Source organism: Hermetia illucens, chromosome 6 (genome assembly GCF_905115235.1).
Source record: "Hermetia illucens chromosome 6, iHerIll2.2.curated.20191125, whole genome shotgun sequence".
NCBI lineage: Eukaryota > Metazoa > Arthropoda > Insecta > Diptera > Stratiomyidae > Hermetia > Hermetia illucens.
Window position 1 is genome coordinate 164,248 of NC_051854.1, and position 25,627 is coordinate 189,874.

Here is a 25,627-nt window from a genome sequence, read left to right on the forward strand (position 1 = left end):
CATTTAGCACTTGTCCAGCATCCTACCTAAAAAAGGACTGGTCTCGTTCTAGTCCATTCAGGATTTCAAGGATGATGTTTTCAGAAACGCTTTCTCGGCAGATGACTCCTTTTGCAGAATCTATGGTTAGTTCGATCCGAACATTGTAAAAGAACGGGCAGAATGAATTTTATCTAAATTTTTAATCTTGTTCGTGAATCATGTTCGAAAAATACCTGGTGACAGTACAATCTACTTTTCCGTCTAGAATGTGGTTTTACAGTTCTTAAGTGTCAAATAGAACGGATTTTGGAAGGAATGCAGAAGATATCTCGTGATGTGCACTTAGTGTATTGTTCAGAGGAATTACGGTCGCGTTTGAGTAAACGGAAGAAGTGAAAATTCTAATTAGAAAGCCAAAAAATAGGCAAGGACGCATTTCTACTTATTTTATTCAAGTGAATACTTCTTTGTGCTCTAGAATTAGGGATTCCAAATGGTGCCTTTTTCAGATTAGTTCCCATCTATCTTGAAAACGTGACAATATGTTAATACTATCTGTTTCATATAACGCCCTCGATGCCCAAATTTTCCCTTTTCCCAATGGATGAGAAGAGTGGTGGAAACCTTATCATTTGCATTAAAAACGGAACGGTTTGATGTCCGGTAGTGTTATCATCTAACTGTCCTTCTGTATGTTGTTATAGAGTTCGGAGCTTCAAATAAGGGAAGTGCACACGTTGTGGTTCATTGTGGTTTAGGTGCAAAAGTGTCAGTGGTATACGTATGTACGGTAAAGTTTTAGAAAAAAAAAACATCTCACGTTCCAGTTTGAGACGTTACGTACAACACGCGAAAAAATTATGTTTGGCTGTGCCAGGAAAATCTGTTTTTCAAGGATATACAACTATTTGCTAAGGACTTTAATTTTGATTATTCTTGGTTGTGTCGACATAAATAATGGTTAGTACTGTTTTCTATACTTTTTTCGTATACACAAAACAAAATAGAAAATTTAGATAGAAATATACCATTATAAAGCATAAATACATATGAACATAGGAACATGACCATTTGAAGCTTTCGTTAAGTATAGATAATTAAAGATATTATATTTTCTTGCATGCAAGTAAAAATATCCTGCTTCATATGGATGACTATTACTTGGTACGAATATAAATACAGTGACACGTATTTTATGCTATAAAGTTATAAATAACAAATGTTCCTTGACCGATTTTTTTACATATTTATTGATATATACTGTATTCAAAAAGCAAATATTCATTCCAAATGTCCGCCTTTGACCTGAGCTGATTTAAGGGAATCAAATCAAATCTTCTAAAACTGTCCACAATTTGTAATCCAGCGAGCTATAATCAGGACTGCCAGAGGACTATCCTTCGGAGGAAATGAGTGCTGGTAAATTGTTCTGGAGGCAAGTTTGCATCGTTTTAGTTTTATGGGCCGGCGCAGAGTCTTGCAGAAAAATCCACGACGGGTTTCGGAACAAAGAATGGTTGAGTGGTTTTACGACAGTTTAGTAGATTTAGTAGATATTTTGGCCCCTTGTTCACAGAAATGCAGGTCAATGATCCCATCGTAGGAGACATACTACCAAAACCATCACTGAAAATGGATGATGACCCTTTTCGATCCGTGGAATCAGTTCAGATGCTTCTTTAGATGATCGTGCATACACCCTATCATTCTGTTTGTTAAATTTTGCACAATTTTCCATTGGTGAACAAGATTTTCTGCGCAGGTTTTCAGTCACTTCAAACGTTTTATGCACCAGTAGACCAACATGCAACTAATCCCGGGCGGACTGGCCGCTTTAAAAAGATTACCTTTTACATTTAACACTTAAATAGTGCTATAACAACAATACGATACGAACTTTGAATTTCTAGCATGTAAAGGAAGCAAAGGAGACTTTTTCTGAAGTAGCTTCATTGTACTGGATCGTAACAAAATAACCTTATCATAAAATAATATTCGGGACACTGGGAATATAATTTAGGCGCGAACAGAGAAAGCATTCATATCTCGTAGCGCAATACCTTTCTTTGTCTCTTGTATTATTTATCGTTTTCACTAGGATGGTGCGATTCTGGCAACACAGAAAATATTAAAGAACTGAAAATTTTCCATCAAAAGCTCTGATTCAACAATAAAAATATATTTTCCGCAACAACGCAAAAATAGCCCGTTTTTACTTAACAAACCACTTTGGTCTTAATATATATTTAATTAGAAGCCTCTTAAAATGATTTCACGAAACTCCAAAAACAATATTCAACATCGAAACATACTAAATTAAATTTTCCGCCAGTATGCACCTTACCTGAGCTGCTTAAAAACCTCATGTATTTGAAACATTCCGCTCATATTGTCTCTGAACAAGCGAAATATTTACTCCGCCGGGGAATTATTTCGCATATTTTTTAGACCAATAGACCCCAATAAATTCGGATGGGAAGTTGCAAGACAAAAATTCACAAAGGGCAAAAAGCAAAAAGTAGAATAGTGAAAATGAACTCATAGTTTGTACGAAATCACTGCAGATTTTTCGAATAGATATTGTTATTGCCTCCCAGTGCTGCAATCTCTGCCATACCATAATGGAATGTCTGAAATCAGTGGGAACTCTTTTTACAGGACTGTAGCTCCAACATAATCATTTCAGTTTTGCATTGTATTTGTCTTCCTATCTTTGCTAAATATTTATTTCGTCCTTAGATTGTTAAAGAGATGGCTTAATGTTCAGAGTTTAAAGTTACTGGTTCATCTCCCGCAGTAAATCGACAGCAGGTCGAACGAGTTGTGAGGGTTGATGTATGTATGTATGTAAGTCTACCGTAATTAAAATGTTGATTACAAGCAGTTCTCGGCCCGATTCTTTGTACAATGTTTCTATTTGCTTCAACCACAATAATGTTGGGCCCTGAATATTCAAAGCATATGCGACAAGAGTACGTTTACCAACATTGGATGTAGTGTGCGCGGAGGATAATCACGGCCATACTGTTAACGAATGCCGAGAGGTACTCATTATCAAGTAGAATACACCAACAATATTGTTTTGGGTGTAGTAAATGAATGACAAACAAACCATGTCTAAAATATGATATATAGTGTTACAATTAAACCACATCAGGCATCTTAATTACATGCAAAAGCCCTGCCAAAGAAGTCGACTATATTAGCTGATGCTTTTTCTGTCTTTATTCAATCAGGCAGACTAGCCTATTTTAGGTCAAATGTAATTGAATTGCAGTCAGTGAATGTTAGAAAATATCTTATCAATAGATAGAAGTTTTTTTTACTTGGAAAAGATGGGCTTGCACATAATGATGGTTTAGACAAATAAATAAAGATCAATAATAAGCAGGAAATCTGGCCTGCCTAATTGTTTGTCAATAACAATTGTTAAATAATTCCACTATTCCGTTACTGATTGACAACATCCTTGCCCATTTCAAATCTCACTTTGTCCGGTTGCTATCTTAATCATTCCCTTTGGGAGTTTGTCATGTCAAATATTTCAGTAGATAATATGCGGTCGACATTCTATCTCTTAGGCGTTGCTGTTTGCAGAGAGAGCAGTATGGCCGTTCGATTCTGATGGCCTTCTTCTTAATCATTGTTTGGCCTTTCATTAATAATTGAATAAATTGGACCAAACGATCAACACAACTTTCCCTAAATTTGATGAGAAACGTCCATTGATTGAGTCTCACATCCCGAAAGTGTAATGGTGGCGTATGCTAGCTTTTATTCTTGAAGGCGTTTGTATCCGAACATAGCTTGACAGATTCGTTCGACAAACTTGTTTAGATAAAAAAAGTAGGGTCTGACGCAGAAGAAGTAAAATAGTGTATGGTGTATGGTTGTTGATGTTTCCAATTTGTGTGTTTTTGATTGGAACCAATAAATGTATCAAATGATGATTATGGAATAGATAGACTTTTCGCTCCTGAAAGAAATCTTTGTCACTTTTTTTGAGTTCCGGCTGTATGAGTTTTTCTTCTATTGACATGTATTTATAATATTTGATTCTCGTTCGTTGTGGTAAGATATTTATTGACGTGTTTTGTTTCACTTCATCCGTCATATCTAATTTCTTTTCGGCTATGGAAATCTGATGGAAGGCCAAATAACCAAAACTTTCCACCGCTGGAGAACAATTTAGCATCCTTACATAAAAGCTTAATTGAGGCACTAATACTGGAACACGGAGATAATATGGTAATGCTTTATAATCTCGAATAGCTGGCTTCAAAGTGCTTGCATTAATAAATTACGAGATTACTTATATACAACGCTTCGAGCTTAGTATTTAAGTATTTAAGACTGTTGACTAGCAAAATTTGCACCAAGTACTAAATTCTTGAAGGAAAGAAAATGAAAGAAAAACCTATTATAAATTCTAAAACTTGGATGAATTCCAGTGTTCTTATCAGAACAAATTCACAATACTGCAATAGACTTCCAAATTATTATACTCTTCCTTTCCTTATTTTTATAAGATGAATATTAAGAAAGCTATTCCCGGGGATTTGTAGCAAATGTAGATGAAAAATAATCCAAATTCAACATAAAAAGGTTGCCAATTATACGAACTGTAAGTGTAATCCCTAAACAGACAAACCTATATGAAAGTAAAAAACTCAAAGCAATAACCCAATGCTTATAAGTTAGATAAACTCATAAACGAATTTCAGGGGTAATTTAATTTTGTACGACTAAACTTTTTCATGGCATTTTCTGTTTGAGGTGCTTTGTACGGTAAGTACCAAACTGTCCAAAAGGAATAATTCCTGTACTTTTTATCGCTCAATGATAGGTGTCTTTTCATATTCAGGCATAACCCAAATTAACATAGATTTTTGTTCTTAGTTGCTTTTTGCTATATGCTAAGTACAAGTACAGAGTCGAAACAAGTTTTTTAAAAGCGGTAAGAGGCTGAAACGGTTGACACAAAAACGACTTCACAAATTCTCCAAAAGTTTCTTCTTAGGCTGAATCCCCTGCTAAATGTTGTTACTCTTTTTTCTATTTTTACTTTCCATTACTTTCAACTGGTGTGGGGGCTTCTTTCATAATATTCACCGTTTTCCTGAAAGGATGTTACGTCTGAGAAAATTTTTTTGAATGTTATTCGTAACTTTTTCGTTTTTCTACAAATTAACAAGCGCTGGAACTTTGCCCAGCTTATTAGACTTTTGTGTCAGAGAGTGAAGACCAAATATTTTTAGGAACGGTCAAGGGTTCTTTTGCGAAAAGAGGGGCAACCATATTCCTTTTCTTAAATAACATCAATGGAAGCATGGTATTTGTTTAGCCACGTTTGCTGATTTATTTCTACATGTCTTTTAAGGTTGTCATATTTTTCCTTAAGGGGTTATTCGAGTCTTAAATACGTAAATACCCGGTAAAATTGTTATAAAAGCTAGATTAAAATTTCAGTTGTTAAAAGGAAAAGATCAGAAAAAATCTTTTATCACTGGAATAATCCGTTAAGCAATAGTTTTGATAAGCAACGCACATTAAACGTAAACTTTACAATACTTAAGTCTTCCCTGCAGTTAGTCGAGTGCTCATCCTTCGCTTGCGATTAGATTATGGATGTTTTCATGTGTGTTCCTGATTTTGTTCATATACTTTAGATTTATTATTATTAGGTTGCTAATGAAATTGACCGCATACCCCCAACCTCAAGAAGGGCTGAAGGCAACATTACAACAATGATGCGTTTGAACGTGTGAATGGGGTTTCCTTTTCATATATCCGTCTTCTGTAGTTGCCTTCGCCTTGGGAACCCATTCTCCACTTTTTAAGTTCAAAGGAGACAATTCATTACATGCAATGACGGTAGCCTGATGTAATTGGCAAGAAGTTTGTCTCTCAACGAAAATCTCATGAAGAATTTGCGCCTGAGTGTAATGCGAAGTTTTTAAATGAAGCCCGACCCCTCCTTCCTCCTTGATAATGGAGGATATTGATCCTTAATTTTTTGACAGCTCTATTCTACATGTTGTTACTTGCACGAACTACCTTTACCCGTCCCACTACCGTATCACACTGACCGTGTACATAAGGATGAAAACCCCGAACAGTTCTGCTTTTGGGATAAGATCCGGACACTTCCAGTAACTTAAATTTAGCAACTGATACAGCATGTATTGCTGCTTGCAAAAAGCCAAGATATTTGTATACTTCATCCGAATCCATGCCCTCAATTGGAATCTCATTGTAACTGTCCGTTTTACGATTAGTTTTTACTGTCATCCGGTATTGATTGACAGCGTTTTATTCGGGAATATGACATAGCTCCAGAAAGCAAATGATGAACACACATTAGATGAATTCGTTTAGTTGATTCATCCAAAACATACCACACCCAGGTCTTACGTTCCTGGTTCGTATCTTGCGATTTGAAACGAAGCTGCTTCATTTTTGTCACGATTTTTATAATCACCACCATTTTAATTCATAAATGGTATATGGTTTTGTTAGTGTTTATCTTCTGTTCTTGTTGTCTCATACAAGAAATTCATTTGTATAAGTTACGAAGTGCAACAGTAAAAAATAATAGAAAATACTTTTTTACAGGAACCGAAAAGGCTAGCACTGAATAACCTATTTTTCTGTAAACTTTCGCTATTTGCTTCAGTTTCATTTTGAATTCTGTGTGTAGATATATGGCAACCGCTAAACTTTTCCCTCCCTTTTCAATTTTATTCTATACAATAGGACATAAGGCTCCAGAGCAGGAATTTTAATGTACTGTGGCTTCATAAATGAATTACATAACACATACTTATTTCAAATAGTTGGATATTAAGCTTAGGCTGGTTTTTAAAAAACAACTTCCAGGCATTTATGAATGGGAAATGGGAAGGGAGAAATTGTTTTATCAAAGTGCAAAATACTTTTTCTTTCACAAACTATAAATGGATATTTGACCCGATATTATAATAAATGAATAGCCAACGTCTACAGAAGGCAAGAGATAACAACAAGGCTCAATATCAAAGGGGAGGACCCTAGTTTCCCTAAATTGAGATCCTTCTTGGATTTACAAAATCGATTATTGAGGCGTTTTTCTTTGAGTATTCTCAGATGGATTATAAAAATTGATTTTAATCAATGCCCAGTGCGTTCACTAGTCATTTATATAATCATATATAATTATATGGTCAAACACAAAGAAGAATAAGGATAGGAGAATACAACTTTGAGACCGTTGACAATTTCTCCTATCTAGGGTCGAAAATCACAACCGATAACAGCTACGATGATGAAATCCGCGCACGGTTGTTGTCAGTCAACAGAGCCTATTTCAGCTTACAAAGACTGTTCCGCTCGAAACGTCTCATCATAGGGTCAAAGCTCTTACTGTACAAGACTATGATCTTGCCAATCCTCATGTATTCCCCGGAAACTTGGGTTCTTAGCAAGAAAAATTGTGAACTCTTAGCCGCGTTCGAGAGAAGAATCCTTCGAAGAATTTTTGGCCCCCTACATGAGGATGGACGATTCCGTAGCCTACACAATGACGAAATCTATGAGCGATACCATGACCGTCAGGTTGTGGATAAAATCCGGCTCAATAGGTTACGGTGGGCGGGTCACTTAATCCGTATGGATGAGGATGATCCTACCCGGAAAGTTTATAAGGGCAATATCTAAGGTAGGAAAAGAAGGCGAGGCAGACCCTGCTTGAGATGTAGCGCTGGTGTAGGTCAGGACGCCAGACAGCTTTTAGGGATATCGAATTGGTGGACCTCGGCGCAAAACCGGGATGTCTGGAGTTCCTTATTAAGGCAGGCCTAGACCGGATACCGGTTGTTGCGTCGTTGATGATGATGATGATATATAATCCATATATAACCATTTTATATTGTATTTATTCGAGAGCATTAAAAGTATTATTATCAAAGAAATTGCCTGAACGTACTAAAATATTTCACATTGATTTGCTTGCAGGTCTATCTTCATCCTATGTGGACAAGGAAAATATATTATTAAATCAAAATTTAATAATATCGCAACAGCTACCAGTCTTGTCAACATCATCGATGTCAACAGCAGATAGTGGCATTAATATATTACAGACAAGACTGCGACAGTCGAGTATGGGTTCCAACCACAATGACGATGAAAGCACTAATACCAGTAGTGGCAGTAGTAACCCAAGCAGCAGCATAAGTAGTAGCATAACTGGTATAAGTAGTAGTAATAGTCAAAATAAAATATATGAGAATACCGTCGACTCACATACAGAAGACAACCTTAATAAGGAAACTGCATATGAGGACATATACAAGTCTCCAATGTACTTTGGTACAGAAAATTCAACAGTGATAACAACACAAATTGGAGCGACGGCCCATATTCCATGCACAATACATAACATTGGCGACGGCGTGGTAAGATATGTTTCTGTTACTCACTTCGTCAATTTGGACGTTTCCATCGCCTCTTTTCTCATATTCGAAAAAGTTTTTTCTGTGAACCCCTATGCGTAGCTAACAAACTTCTGTGGAAGTATCTCATTATTTCTAGGTCGAGAACGTATCAAAATAATCGACATAATATGTTACCATCCGAATTTATCTAGGCCATATTACAAAACTTTCTGTACATACTATCTAATAAGAACGAGAACATTGTTGAAAATCTAATTATCTCCAGAAAGTATTGTTGAGCTGAAGAGGAAAAAATAGTATAGTATAGAAAATAGTATACTACCTTGGACTTTTGCTTTAGTTGCTGGACAAAGAAATTTAATGACACGCTGTGGTATAAGAATTCTGATATCAAGCAAACTACTGAGAAACATTGAAAAATCGTTTTGAATACAACGTCTGTTTTTCTCTAAGCTTGGCGCTAACTCAGACTCCTTTATTTACTTTTTCCTACGCTGCCCGGAGTCCTCCTACACTTCGTAACTAGCACAATCCTTTCTGTGTACATGTACACATTATTTGGATTTGGTTTTAAATTTATGATAAGCTTCAGACCCTACATTGTCCACACGAGATTCCTATCTTTCTTGTGGGTACGTCATTTCCAAGCTTTAGTCCCGTTCATATATTGTGAAAACGATATTTTCCCAAAAATACCAGCGAACGTCGCCATTTCATGCAGGATAGTCAGCCATTTTGCTAACGTTTCCTTTGTTGTAGCTGGCGTCGTTTATATCGCTATATAGTCCCAACACAATTGCTTTGATTCATGTTATTCCGTTTTTATCCTTTGCCATTATCTTAATTTACTTGAGCGCCAAAACCAGACAGCATTAAAAGCCATGTGCGCCTTGTCCTTTTGTCTTACTACTCGTATATGTATGTGTGAGATTCAGATGCCTTCATTTTGTAAACCTTAAGCTTGTAAGTCAAAGTCTAATATCATCGTCGGCGACGAGGAAAAGGGTATTATTTCTAATATGCTCTAACGAAATTTGTATAATGTCTATGAATCGAAAACCTTGAAGGATATATCTAAAGGGACGATATAAACGTTGCATAAGCGTTGCAATTGTTTCACACGGTCAAAGGCTGGTGCATTAGCCAAAAACGATCAGATAACTCATTTTGCCTGACAAGTGGTTCATCTGAACTTTCCAAAATCCATTCAAAACTCCTTTTTTTCACACGATGTTGCATAGAAAAAAACGACACTTTTGCCTTGTGACCATTATTGTACTAAAAGTTTTCAGGACCTATTTGGTAGAAGTTAAATGAACATATTTTTCTCAACGAAAGAAAATCTTCTGCCAGTACAATCTTCATCATTATGATTAGTTCAAATTTAAATTTTATTTGAAGAGTAGAGCCTATTTCTTGTACAGGTTATGCATTTGTAGTGATTGGAAACTTTCCTTACAGATGGTTTAAAAAATAAATTTATTTATATATGTATGTTCACCATTTGGTAGACAAGTTTGTTAGATTTCCAAAGGTAAGAGATGTTAAATACTCTATATTCCAATACAGAAGATTGCGGAATCTATTTTTTTAAAATAGTGTTTTCCGCCGCGATATTAAGTTCCATTATATCAGTGCAGAAGCCCTTACAAACATAACATATATCATCATCATACATATATGTATATACGAATTTAATTAAATCTAGTCTGTTTGCTTTACTTAAAAATAAGTGGGGATTACTCACGGCGTCACTCAAAAATCCTTTATTTGGTTTAATTTGACATGTTTTTCAAGAGTTCTTAGGATATCTAGGCAGATTTGTACTGAGTCAATATACCGGAAGAGAAGATGACGGTTCGGAGTTTTGTTGACTTTTCTATACTGCGAGTTGACTTCGAATACGTAATATGTTGACACAAGGAATTATTCATTATACGTACGTATGAATGTAGTGATACATACATATGTACATATGAGATCGAATTTTTAAAGTATTCTATTTGTTCTCAAAGTTAAGCTTAAGATTTAATTTACAACCAAACGCCTACATGCGTTCATATGTACTTAATTCCTAATTAGTTGTGATACATATGAGTATATATGTTCTACTAACCTTTTATATCACGATATTAATGCACTTTGGATTCAAGTAATTTGGATTAAGATTTGCTTTTGATTACAGAAATTAACTCAAAATTTCCAAAGTTTGTAGATTAGAGAAGCTTGTCAATATAGCTGAGTGAGGAGGAGGACAATTATATCTAAATAATTCCTAACTGCCATTGTAAATAGTCGGCGTTGTCCAAAATTTTCGATGTTTGATTTCTTTTCACATATACTGGTGCCAAATTTTGAGCATACATCGAAATGAGATGTATTTTAGGGCCTAGACGTCGTGTAGATACATCACTGTGATTTTTTTCAGAGTTTGCTGCTCCAATTTCCGGGGCGCACATTTTAAGCCCCCATCATCATCATTAACGGCGCAACAACCGGTATCTGGTCTAGGCCCGCCTTAATAGCGAACTCCAAATATCCTGGTTTTGTGCCGAGGCCCATCAATTCGATATTCATAAAAGCTATCTAGCTTCCTGACCGACGCCATCGCCCCATCTTAGGCAGGGTCTGCCTCGTCTTCTTTTTCTACCATAGATATTGCCCTTACAGACTTTTCGGGCTGGATCATCCTCATCTATACGGATTAAGTGACTCGCCCACCGCAACCAGTGAAGAACCCAGGTTTCCGGGAAATATATAAGGAGTAGCGTGTGTTAAGAACAGAAAATGACACATTTTGTGTTATGTGTCATTTTCTATTCTTAACAGACGCAGATTTTAAGAGTATTGATAATTCAGGCAAGGAGCTGGGATGAATTTTCAAAGCACTAACACACATACTCTACATTTCTTCACTTTCAATCTATGTGCACTCTCAATCAGTGAATTCAACCATAAATCTCAAATACATAATCTGCAGCTACATATTTTACTTCTTGGGTGCTGTATGGCCGTTTAATATATTTTAACCAAAATAATACGGAATCCTCATGACACTAATTCATCATTTCGACGCCACACGATATATTTATGTAAAATATATATTCGAGATAAAAATACAGCATAGTATATTATCATCTTGAATATCCAGTGAGAACCACCCGAGACGTACAAACTGCCTTCATTCAGATCGAGCAGGCGGCGCGAGATCTTGGGCTGCACATCAATGAAGGCAAGACAAAATATATGGTGGCAACGTCAGCACCGAAGACAAATCAACCAACAACATCAAACCGCACTGGTCAAACACGAAGAAGGATAAGGATAGGAGAATACAACTTTGAGACCGTTGACAATTTCTCCTATCTAGGGTCGCAAATCACAACCGATAATAGCTACGATGATGAAATCCGCGCACGATTGTTGTCAGCCGACAGAGCCTATTTCAGCTTACAAAGACTGTTCCGCTCGAAACGTCTCACCATAGGGTCAAAGCTCTTACTGTACAAGACTATGATCTCGCCAGTCCTCATGTATTCCTCGGAAACTTGGGTTCTTAGCAAGAAAAATTGCGAACTCTTGGCCGCGTTCGAGAGAAGAATCCTCCGAAGAATTTTTGGCCCCCTACATGCGGATGGACGATTCCGTAGCCTACACAATGACGAAATCTATGAGCGATACCATGACCGTTGTGAATAAAATCCGGCTCAATAGGTTACGGTGGGCGGGTCACTTAATCCGTATGGATGAGGATGATCCCACCCGGAAAGTCTATAAGGGCAATATCTATGGTAGAAAAAAAAGACGAGGCAGACCCTGCCTAAGATGGAGCGATGGCGTGGGTCAGGACGCCAGGTAGCTTTTAAGGATATCGAATTGGTGGACCTCGGCGCAAAACCGAGATGTCTGGAGTTCCTTATTAAGACAGGCCTAGACCGGATACCGGTTGTTGCGCCGTTGATGATGATGATATCCAGTGAGCAGAGTAGCACAAACAGAAAAAACAATTGTATCACTTTGTGCTTTCAGTATCCTTCTTCCTTCTAAGGATGTTGAACATCTTTTGTTGCCGTACATTTGCTTTGTGGACGAGGAAAAATATAAAAAACGTTATGAAGTCTATAAAGCAAGTGAGCACACTTTTTTCCAATTTTTTAAAAGAAATATCTCCATTTTTGTTCTATGTGTATAGTTTGATATATCTAATCTATTTTTAATACGCTGTTTCGCTTTTGCCTATATTCACACAGAAAATTACATTAAATGGAAAATGTATTGCGAATCACTTTATTCTTCCAATCGGCTTGCTCACACCTAAGCCAAACCTATTTTCAAATCTATACATAGAAGTCATTTCGTATAAAATTCTGCGGGCGAAATGGAGTGGATTGAATCTGACGTACTAAAAGACAAAGTCCATCCTCTCGTCATTCGATAATTTCTTCATTCTCTTTTCTGATCCAATCCAGCAAAAACACACGAAAATAGGAGAAAAATTCCAACAATACGAATACACTGAAGGTTAAGGTTAAAGGACCTACCAGCGGGAAAACTAATTTCGAATTTCATTATTGAATTTTCAAAACGACCCCAACTGAGTTTTATAGTTGCGTCTGAACGACCCGGGGGTTTGTGTCCATAAAAAGTGAATCATTATACATTGTAGGGGTGGAATATGGCGATTGTTTACTAGCGAAGAGAAAAATTGATTTCTTATGAATGGGAGATACATACGCCTATACTCAATGAATTCATTTATTATTTGAAATTACATTGGTTTTTTCATTTGAAATAACGCTAAGCTTTCACAGGATTGTATCCGTGATGGTGGACACATATAATATTTTGGTTAAGATTGATCCCAGCAAGGCAACGACGTTACTAGTAAAAGTAGTGATGAAAACATGCGTTAATTTGACTGAGTAACAAGGCGATAAAATCTAACTTCGAATTTGAGAATTTGAGCAATTATTGGTAAAGATATTAAAAAAGTATTTAGTTGAGGCAAATTCAATAACGGGCCAATTCAGAAAATTTATCAAATTGTAGAACCAGTAAGCCATACGAAAAAGTAAAAATGTTCAGTAAATTATAGAAAATTAATTTTCATGTGCAGGCATTCAATCGATATCTTTCTATATGAAAAGTGTTATCTATCCCTGCTAAAAAATTGAAAACAGTGAGGCGCTCTACCCCTGGTAAATTTACATGTTAGATGTCTGGCTATGGCTATAAAGAATGGAATTCGATTACACCTACAATCTACTGTTTTGATCTTCTACCGGAGTCTTTAAGGAGCCACATGTGGTCATAGGCTCTATTTATGAAGTTTTAATTTTCACACAACAAGCAGATGCTGATCCACGTTCAAGTAGCTTCACTCACCTCAAGAGCAATTTTTCTTAGTAATGGAACTATGCCTCATTAATGCAGGATTAGTGTTACTAGAAGATAAGCGCTTTGGGTTCAACGGTCATGTCATCCGTATTGACGATGAACTTGTTAACTACAATTGGCTTCGATATTCATATCGATCGGAAACGATCCTATCCGTTCGAAATTTATGGCGCAGCGAAACCCATCCAGATGGACGAGCGAGCGCAGCCCAAATACTCATCAAAGCCCGAAAACGAAACGCTGATGCAATTATAATTAAGGAAACTAAGAATATTCGAATATCGGTTTTAGTGCCCATAAAATCTTTATAACATTTCAACATTATTATTTAAGTTTACGGGTCAGATTTTTTTCCAAGCGGGACAAGGTGAAAATATTGAAACAGGTTACAGCGATTAGAGGTTTTTTGTACTCTTTCTTCCAAGTGCAGCGTATTAGCGACAAATAAAAGAATTAAATTTCCGTTTTAATTCGCACATTCATTTTGTATGCATATGTATGTAAATTAAATACTGCTGGTATTAAGAACGTATATATATATTCATCTAAATTAGACAGTACCCGCCAACTTCATATACATATTCATATGTATGAAGCCGGTTACTGACAGACTTCTAACTGCAAGATTCCGGTCCAGGAGCATCACAAATTGTGCAATCCTACAAACTAACAGAGTCTCCCAATATAGTGGAAGTCCATAGTGTTTTACGTAGGCACCTGTCGTGAGACTTAATCCTACGGTCCTCTTAAGACACGGATTGATTTTGTGACCACAATCAGAGCCCCGCTGAGACAAGCAACAACGGTACCAGTCTATACCAAGTGCATGGCTTAGCATTCATACTGGTGGATGCAAGAATTACCTAAATCTCTACCGAACTATGGAGTACGGCACCCGTGTTGATACGCAACACCACGTCGAGGCCCGAAGGTCTCTTCTCGCTTGAGCACAACCACAACCACCATGAAACTCCTACTAGGGGGGCCAACCGCAAATAACCGAGCTGTCCTCACATACAACAGGAGTTCATCCGAAGTATGTGAGTCCAAGGGCTTTCCCGGTTCCCATGGTACCAGTATACCCCTGGTAAGGTTTCGTGACCAATTTGCCATTTCAGATGAGTCTACGTGCAGACTCGGGTCTGATCGCCCTGATTAGGTCTTTGGAGCATTCGCCTACTGAATCACGGCCGGCAAACCAAAGTGATTACAGGGTCCCCCGGTGCCACCACTATGGAGGTTCTCCTCGACCACTTGGTTTTGGTTTGGCCGATAGGGTTGCCGCCCTATCTTCCTCGCCGCCACCTCTGAGCACCCCAATGTAGTGGAGAAGGATGCTTTCTACAAGCAATTAAACGCAGTTTAGCAGAGGCTTCCTTAAGGTGGCATTGTGATCGTGTTGGGTGATCTGAATGCCAAGGGGATCTGACAACACATTTCACCGACATGTGATGGGGAGACATGATCACAATGACCGCAACGATAATGGTGGGAGGTTCGTGGATTTCTGTAACTTCCACCGCCTCGCCATTGGTGGCACGTTGTTCGAACACGGAACCCGCCATGAGGTCAGTTGGATTTCGACTGACCGACACCGTACGAGCAATCAGATCGATCAATTCGTGATCAGTAGTAGATTTAAAAGCTGTCTCCCGGATGTACGTAGAGGCAATGACATTGACCTAGAAAGAAACCACCATCTGATTGTCGCTTACATTCGCTTGCGTGTTGCGTCCGGCACTTCTCGTAGGATTGAAAAGTTGCGACCTCCTAAGTTCCCCATTAACCGCTTGTATGACCCAGCTGCCGTTCGACAGTGAGAGAACTGTCTTGTTGATCGAACGACAAATATACTGAGCAAGCCGCCTGAAAACATCGATGAGCATTGGGCTGCCATCAAAAATGCTCATTTCGCGAGTGCTATCCAGATCGTCACGTCCCTAACGGGCGTCATAAGATCTGGATAACTGCGGAGAATTGTCTATTGCGCTTCAATGATTCCAGAACTGTATACTGAATTCCGATACTGAGCGAAATCCCGAGAAGTTCAGGATAGTGTACACTGTGACAAAAGAGAATTTGCTATTGCGCTTTGATGATTCTAGAACTATATAACGCACCACGAAGTAGCTTGCATGTGGTCGCAAATCTTTCGATGGTCATGTAAAGAACGTCAACGGTCGACGTCTCATCCACGATGATGAACAACTGAAGAGATGGAAAGAACACTTCACCATGTTTCTCAACCGTATCCTACGACGTTATTGGTTGGATTCTCGTCAACGTTGATGAACAACTAAAGAGGTGGAAAGAACACTTAACGATGGTTCTTAACGGTATCCTATCCGGTGAATTTCTTTCTCTTGTGGATGAAATGTACCGTAACATGCGGATACGGACTGTTCACCCAAGCCAAAGAGAAATCATTTCGTCCTTCAATGCACTCAAACAGTTTACTCTGCCGCTGGGCTTGACGATCATCGTTCCACTTTCAGTTACTGCAGAACTGCTGCTTCCATTCACACGTAATGTTGGGGATCCGAGACCTTTCCCAGAGAGTGGAAGAAGTGGATGATCATCAAAATCCTAAAGAAGGGGACCCGTTTTGAGTGTGGAGGGCTATGTGCGTGCTCTCCAGCAGCACAAACATAATAGCTAAAATAATCCTGGAACGCAACAAAGAACATCTTGACAGCTTGATCGACAGAGAGGAGGTTGGTTTCCGCTCCAGATCCTTCCGCATTGACCACACCCACGCCCTACGGATCATTTTGCAACAATGCACAGTATTTAGATCTTCATTGTACCTCTTCTTCGTCAATTTCGAGAAAGCTTTCGATAGCGTACACAGGGAGTATATAATGGCCCAAAATGTCACGTGTTGCACCGAGATAAAATCTCAGAGAAATTTGAGGTTCTTCTTGTTATCGGTGACGTTCTTCATGCTACCTTGTTCGGAGAACGTGGAGCGAGTCAATGGACGACAACGTCTTTCCTCACACACTGCGACTATGCTGTATTCGGAAAGAGAGCCAAATAGAGTTGGACTGGAGATAAACACCGACAAAACCAAGGTTCTCAGTTTGACGGGGCATTGTACTCCATCTATGTGCATCAATGGCCGGAGCATCGAAAGCGTCAATCAATTGTATAACTAGGGAGCGTGGTTTTTGCTGACGGTGGCACCGAACTGGATGTCGCCTGAAACTAGATCTGCTTTCGTTGCCTTGTCTAAAATCTGGGAATGCAGTTGTCTCAACACCAAGATGAAGTTGAGACTGTTCTGTGCTAGTGTTCTACTTGTATGGGATTAACAAATGGAAAGTGAGCGTCATTGTTACCCAAAAGCTTCAAGCTTTCGTCAATACCTGGCTGCATCGTATCATCCTTGTACGGCACTATCTCAAACGAAGAGTTTGGTCGGCACACACGCCTGCCACTCGTACGCACGGTGATCGGAAGACAGAAGTAGCAATGGGTACTTCACGTATTAAGGAGGGGCGACAATTGCATTGCTGGCTACGCCTTGCAATTGAATCCACTCTCCCAAAATGGCCGACCAGTAGGTCGTCCCAAGGGACTCGGCACATAATAGTAGAGTATGAGTGCGAGCGTCTCGGGAAGCCGTGGGGAGTTCTAAAGGGCATTTCAGGTAACCGCGAACGATGGTATGTAGGTGTGGCTGACGCGGTATACCTTACCAAGGGGTGAAGGACAACCATATATATACATTTTTCTATACGAAACTTAAAGGGGGAGAGGAGATAAGAGTAAGTGTCTCAGTTCAAACCTCTTACACATCTCTTCATTTGAGTTGAGTATAGCGACTTCACTAACACGAATATATAAGAAAAAATCAGATATTCGTATGGCATTTTACTAATTTTCCATTCAACCATTTCCCACAGTCGCCATATATTTTTTCCATTAATGGATGCCATTTGTCCTTTAGGTCTTAAACTTTATATTTCCTTCCTATAATAGTTGCACATGGTACCAATATAGGTGCCCATGGGAGAATTACGTAATGAAATTGCAGAATTTAGCCTGGAAAAGTTATCCAATGGTCTCCATTTTTTCTTCTATTTACATGTTTCTCTTTGGATGTTGCTCTTCTCGAACTGACACATCGAATTGGACCAGGTCTCATGGATCCGGAGGAAAGATTATCATTTGCTCACAGTTGGCCTGACAACATACAGCAGTGACGAGAGATTTAGTGCTACACATCTAAAGCATTCGGAGGTGGGTATCCCAATTGAGTTGATTTTCAGTTCTGGTTTTAATATTATTGAAGAATTTTGCTAGTTTGTTGATGGTGCATAGGGAGTTTAGTTTAACAAGTGAAAGCATTTATTGGACGACATTTAACCATATAAGGTGTTTATAGTGGACATGCTGCATTTTGCCTAAGTTCACTATAAATTTTTAATTGCCAACTCAAAAAACACATCACAAAAATTCACTCTCAGATTAAAGCAGCAAAAATGATTCATTTTGCAAGGTTTCCTTGAATTCAATGTTCGAATATGGGTTTAGGTTCGAATCTACCATATGTTGAAGAGAAAATATTATACTATAGTTACTTACTTCTTTTCAACAAGTATGCATTTATTTCTACACAAGTGTCCAACTAAGTTGGAATATCAAAAATACAATCTGTTCTGAAAAGCTTCATTTAAAAGCATTTAATCAACTGTTATGAAAAAGTATATCAACTGGCTATCTTCCAGATTTATATAGAAATAAATTTATAGATTTATGCAGAAATTAATATACATTATAATCCCGATAATTCGAATGGTCAAGGTACGAAATATCGGAATTACCAATTATCGGGAGTGCATAATAAAGAAAATTAACTCTGGGAACGACAAATTTGTACGAATTAGCGAGAAATACGAATAATCGATGTACGAATTATCGGGACTCCACTGTATGTTTATATTTAATGTATAAGCAAGGTAAACGATATATTCAAACACCTAATATATACTTCTTCTCTGTAGCACCCAAAAAGTTCTTCTTTTTCCATATTTCTACATTTTAATGTTTTGTACTCCGCAGGATTGGACGTTGCAGATAAAATTTGTCCAGCTTCGTGACGCTGGCATTTATGAATGCCAGGTATCTACTCATCCGCCCACATCGATATTTTTGGCTCTAAATGTAGTCGGTAAGTGAAGTTTCTCGATTTATAATATAGGAAAGAAGGCTAGAAAATATGTTATTGTTATGAAGATCATTTACATGGCTTCTTCGAGAGAAGGTTATATTAGAGACACCACTCTTACGAAAAAAATCAAATACATAGAAACAGAAGATAGTCTGAATTAAACCTCACGCGAAATTAATTTCATAAAAGCAGATAGATGTTAAAAAGAACATATTTCTTTCTGAAGGAAACAGTAGTTATATACACAAATATGTAATCTTAAAAGCTACTTAATAGTCTTATTCCTAGTTAATGACCTTATGTACTTAAACACTTCGTAAGGAGCTATTGTAATTCAAATATTCGTAACTTCTGGGTGAGCAAATAATTGCTTATTACTAATAATATATATATTTTACCCTGAAATCACGATTGGCAAGGAATGATTCAAAATGGAAAGTATTTCCACGGGAACGACATGTTTAGCGTTTGATGACACTTTAAAATAGTACATCTTCGCGAAGAGTCGTTCTTTTTCTCGAATATCTTATCCACTCCTGATGCGGGTGCATGATCGACATCCAACTTAACTACAGGTCATATACCCACATCGCTAGGATAGGTGAAACGATTGCATCCCTCCCTCGCCCTGACAGGCAGGCAAATTTTATGCCGATTTTAAAAAGGGTTTGTGTCACCCAAAACCTTAAAAAACAAAAGTGGATTCATACAGACTGCACGACTGTTTATAATATGCAATCTGACGGAACTCTACAATGCTTTAGTAAAACTCTAATTATTCAACCATAAAAACCTTTGTTGCTCCTTATGCTACACTACGGAACTTTTATAAAGTCTATCATTTCGATTTTAGCTACTATACAATTAACTGACAGCTATAAGTGCTAAACTTACATCATAATGAATTTCGCCTCCTGCTTTTATGTCCATTATTATGGTTTGCCATCACTCTAAATGATGTCGCTCGTGTGAATATAAATGAAATTTATTATGCTGTTTGTAAATTAATTACAATATTAAATGTTATGTGTCTTACAAAAGCCGCCCTCTTCTCATATCTGGAATCTATTGTAGTAACATAAGGAGCTGATGGGTCTATATTATGTCATGACAGGCTCTGGGCCAGGATCACTCCTATAATATCTTTCCATTTAATTCCCGCAAAGATGGATGAACGATTAAGGATAGTGTGGTAGATATGAAGTTATTTCGAGAAACATCTGTTGATCACATTAAAAATACAGAAGCTCATTTGGGCAGGCAAATAATTATTATTGCTTCATATTGACCAAGTGAATGCTAACACAGGTGTTTCAATAAATGCAAATGTAGGTGTTTCAATAGAACAATACAACTTCAAGTAACAACTCATGGTGCTTTTCTTTTGTGTCATATATTTTTCTGAGTACTTTCAGTAACAATTGCCGTCTGGTATTCAAATTTGAAGTATAAGTCCCAAATCTCACTTGAGTATTGACGTTTCCCTGCATGGCTTGTGACGTCATGTACCATGGGAGCGCTTTTCAGTGCGTTAGAATCTGAATGCTTACAATTTGAAAACAACAACTATTTTTTTAAAAAGTGTTATTATAAGTTTTGCTAAATTGTTCTACAGCAATGATTTCCATGATTATTGAAAATAAGACGGGGAGTCCATTTAAGGAAGCAAACCAGTTGATTTCAATTGACTGGTGACTCGCGTTTACCTTTATAGAATAACACCTCAGGCTCGAATATCTAACTAACGTTGCACAATTAGTCAATAACGTGTGAGCTGTATACAGCTGTTTTGTTTAGGAAATTGAGCACTTCGAATTACACTTCTTACTACCTATGATACCGACTCAAGTAAGCCTGATTATAATCATTAGAGTAGAAATACTTTCTGTCTGACCTAGAACATTAATTAGAGAGAAATTCATTGTTTGAGTACTGATTGGATGAACAATTTGTTTGATCTCAACAAATGCTCAAAAAGTCATAAATGAATGAACAATTTGTTTAATCTCAACAAATGCTCAAAAAGTCATAAAGAATTGTAGCTTTCCAATACTCAAGTAATGAAATATGTACATTTAAAAGCATATTCTCAGAGTCTGTTATCCATATCTTGATGTGAATTCTTTTGACGATGCCCTTATAATTACATGAAAATAAAATTGAAGGATGAAATCATCAGGAAAGTATTTCGTGCTCTAATTTGTTTCCTTTTACCTATTCGATTATTTTGAAACAGAAGCACGTGCTGAAATATCAGGGCCGCCAATACGGTACTTAACGCCGGGATCAACGCTTCGTTTAATGTGTCGTGTCTTGCAAAATACGGAGGCGTCAGAATTTATCTTCTGGTACCATGACAATAGGATGATTAACTACGATATCGATCGCGGGATTAATGTATCAACTGAGGCGGGTAAGAGTATCAGCATGTTAGCCTTTCAGCATGTAATTTTTTCTGATATATAAATCTATTTGTTTGTTGACCATACAGTTGGTCTCATAAAAGTTACATAGTTAGGGAAGATATTAAAACTTGTTATGCCGTCATATACATATATACATACATACATTATTTCATAGGACTGTCTATATTAGATTTTTCTATCCCTGACTGCTCTATTTTAATGTAAACTCTTAGATATTATATCCTGGTACGATGCGTTTTCCCCCATTCTCAGATACATTTTTATACTATGCTATCATAACATATTCTAAACCTTCCAGTCTTGAAGCACATCACGTCACACGCATAATATAATATTGTTTATTAAGCCGCAACAAAACAAAAAAGCTTTATTGGACACTTTCATTGCAGATCGATAAATAATTGGCCACGCCTTTGGCATTGCAAACAGATTTCCGATGTAAAGTTTTCCATAAAACCGATCATTATTTTCAACGAAATATAAGAAATCAATTGGATTTTTTTTTAATCTTAACCATATTGGCACCTTGTTGAGAAAAAGTATTCTCAGGAAACATTGCACAATAAAACAATATTCTTGAAAATTTTAAGTAATATACGTGTTTGCAAATGAATACATCATTATGGCAGGAGGGTTTTTTTTATTCTTATGATGCCGAGGGAAAAAGGCACATTTGCGCATTTGATGGAATCCCACATCAAATATGTATGAAAGCTCAGACACGCAAACATGGGAGGCTACAAGCTAATGCAGTATCTGAAAGACGAGGAGTGTTGGAATATTATTACTTTTATTCAACCTCCCTCATTTCCTCGTTGTTATAAATTATTGCTAGATTGTGACTAATCATCCAATAGTTTGTAGTTGACATGACATCGATGTATCATCATTTTCAGTTTACTTTATATTCAAAAAGATGATACATTGGCTTTTCACATCCTTTCTTCTAAGTTATACTTTTTATGCATAGCTCTAATGTATGTATATACTTTTTTAAAACAGCTTCTCCACCTTTTCCATTCACTTTTTCATCTTCATTATATTTTTTGCAGATTTTCAATCATCGGAATTGACTATTTCTAGGACGAGACGTGAGCATTCTGGGAATTACACCTGCGTCGCTAGTAATGCACAACCAGCTAGTGTATTAGTCCACATTTTTAAAGGTGAGCAAATATTCAGTTGACATATCAACGAGTAAATATGTATAAACCATATAAAAGTGGAAGGATGCTGTAAAGCAAGTGCAAAGGTTTTCATTTGCAGACGAGAACGGAATATACACCAGAATAGTCACAAAAACAATTATAACGCATCTATTATCTTCTAAGTGAGCCCATAAAATGCATACCTTTTTTATTGTGCTGTACGACTTCATTAACAAGACCTGTAAAAACCTGATTAGCTGTGTGAATTCTTATGATTACATATTATAGCCTATCATGTAAATAAAAAGAACGGGTGGTTCTACAATTCTCGAAGATGAATTTCGTCACCTTACCAGCAAATTTTTCATAAAGGTACTGATCTCCCCATCCTACCCTTTAGCTTAATAAGCGACTACAACTTAATGAAAAGCATTTGCCATGGATTATCATATAATCAAGACTGTAGTTGACCTTTTTGGGATCGGTGAAAAAATATTCGACATTCGTGAAGCGGAAAAATAAACGACATGGAAACGAAAAATATATCCCTATTTGAAATGTTCATACTAAATTTGACCTAAAATGTACTCTCTACCAACGATGGTTTTCGGAGTTTTGATATGATAGAAAATCAGCAATCGAGGAGAGGAGCTATGTAAACTCGGATAACCTTCCGCTCGTCGTTTTCCTTTTGCATTCGGGACGAATGTTTGAAGGAAAGTAGTCAAGGGCGAATGAATGGGGCTAAAGAGTAAAATAGGATACAATTGAAAGAAATCCCTTAAGATAGAGTCAACCACTTAGTTAAATTGCTCTCAACCTGTTCGGGATATTTGGAAGAATAATTGACAGGGCTGATTGGTACGTGATATTGGATAAATTTGGTAATATAGAACTGCATAAAATAGTTTTTTGACTTTCAATGAAGAGTAGGGAAGAAAACATTCAATCGAGACGTTAATTATGGATTCACAATAAAACTGCAAACAATGGAAGAGTCCGGCTCCATCGGAAGTGAAAACGATCAAACCAACTACTTATTTGGTGGCCATGGCTTTTGGAATCCACCTGAAATAACATTCATCAATTTGGGGAAAGGAACAGCGATAATCGAATTTAAAAAGGTGCCTCGACTTGGCAAAGAAACAAATTTTCCTTCATCAAGACAACCAACGTGTATTTTTCTTATTTTTTAAGAACGCCACTGATTTAGATATGAACCCAACATATTGGAATATATATATTAAATATTTATTATTTCTGAGGTAGGCTTTCCGTACAACGAGCCAGGGCGAAGGAACCATCCAGCTCCCATCATGTCATCCTCAATTTGTTAACATTTTTATCCCAAGCCAATCTAAATAAATACAATACCCAGAAGTATTTTGCCATCATAAATTTTTAATTTTTCTAATTTCAATTGACTAACAGTTACTGTTTCGTTTGCCTTCATCCGTCTGAATTTTATAAAAGGGTCCGTTTACATTTAAAATGAGAAAGATAAATTAGGCAAGGATTTTGTTGGTGCGTTATTTATCCTATTTGGAGTGTAAAATTGTGGGTTATGGATTTATTCGGTATAACGATTCTGTCGATAAGGGGGAATGTGGGGTTTGCTAAGATCCATCCACGACCTGAGAAATTAAGTTTCTGAAAATGCCAAATAATTGATGAGTGGCAAACATCAGATACAATAGCTATTTCCCTAACTAAATAGACATACCCTTTATAACCCCCATAATTGAATAGGGAAGACCTTTCTCTCAGTACCTAAGCTGTCCTCTGGATTTGTTAGAAAAGCACTTTCTCAAGTTCTTGATTTTATGTGAGATTGTCAGTGTTACCTGTCCATATAAAAGCATCCACCATAAACAATTTCTATGAGAATTCTTTTACTCCATAAAACATAATTTCTGTAAAGCTAATAACGGAAGCTTTCTACTACAAATTCCATTTTTGAATGATTATTGAATAAACTTTAATTAACGTAATTCAGCAACGCAAGGCACATTTAAAATGAGGAGTCTTATGAAAACGTTAACACCAAAAAGCATCTCAACTTTATTCTGTAGAAGATACTTCTGGAGTAGCAAGAAAAGTAATATCCTCATCCAGATGTTTTCGTTAAGAAAGTTCATCCTTTGGTTTTTCGGTAACAGCTGACTAATTTAGGTCATTCAAGGAGTGAGGGAAATTGCTTTATAATGCCATATTTGCCACACCATATCCAATTCAACGCTTCTTGCAAATGTAAATGGCTGTCCTCAATAGCTCTTGTAATATCTTAAATCAAAATTTCGGTTTGCAAAAAATCTCATTTGAAGTATAACCAAAACGGCATGGAAAAGAAAATTTGTTTTTATTCGGGAAAAATCCTAATGATGAATGAAATTTACACAATTAGTCTGAGGACTTAATGCGATTCTGATAGAAAAACTTAAAAATCCAATGAGGAAATCCTCAGAATACTTAGCTTCCAAATTGAAGTTTTTTCTCCTACATTATGAAATTTTTATTAACAAACATGTCAAACATCTACAACGTAGGGTACGCTGATTACAATCCGTACTTCATTTACAGCAATGTCCTGACCACTCTTCTAAATATTACCTTTTTTTTCTTTTATTTCTCATAGGCGATAATCCAGCTGCAATGTACCATGGTCATGTTGGATCTTCGAATAAATCATATCAGAACCAACTTCTTTTACAAATTATGTTTATATGCACAGTAGGATACTCCACTTATGTTTCACACGTGCAGTACTTTGTATAATAAAGTATGATTCCTCATTTCTATTAAAGGTGATATAGCCGATTCAAAACGTACTTCAGTAATACGAAAAATGAATAGATGAAACTTGAAGGACATAACAGATAAATCAAATTTAGTTAGGTAATTTATTTTATTATGGCAAAAAGGAGATAGAAGAAGGAAACAGTATTTGATTACGTTTGGTTTTTTTCTAAGAGGACAAGTGTCTACAAAATGTTTACATATAAGATACTGTAAAATAAACTGTATAAAGTAATAATGGAAGTAAAACTGTTATTTATTACTACC

At 36.9% G+C, this 25,627-nt stretch overlaps 1 protein-coding gene across 3 annotated transcripts; it reads left to right on the plus strand.

Annotated features, from left to right (window-relative positions):
* LOC119660463 (igLON family member 5) lies at positions 1 to 25,609 on the plus strand. Of its 3 annotated transcripts, XM_038069031.1 has the most exons (8): positions 1 to 942; positions 7,975 to 8,211; positions 8,272 to 8,417; positions 17,958 to 18,059; positions 18,882 to 18,990; positions 21,227 to 21,403; positions 22,469 to 22,582; positions 25,200 to 25,609. In XM_038069031.1, exons 1-8 carry the CDS (start codon positions 843 to 845, stop codon positions 25,337 to 25,339), a joined length of 1,125 nt encoding a protein of 374 aa, XP_037924959.1. In that variant the 5' UTR covers positions 1 to 842; the 3' UTR covers positions 25,340 to 25,609. The 3 variants fall into 3 exon arrangements, with proteins under 3 accessions (XP_037924959.1, XP_037924958.1, XP_037924960.1); XM_038069030.1 differs by having other exon boundaries at positions 7,975 to 8,417; XM_038069032.1 differs by lacking the exon at positions 21,227 to 21,403 and having other exon boundaries at positions 7,975 to 8,417.
* Positions 25,610 to 25,627: the final 18 nt, after the last annotated feature.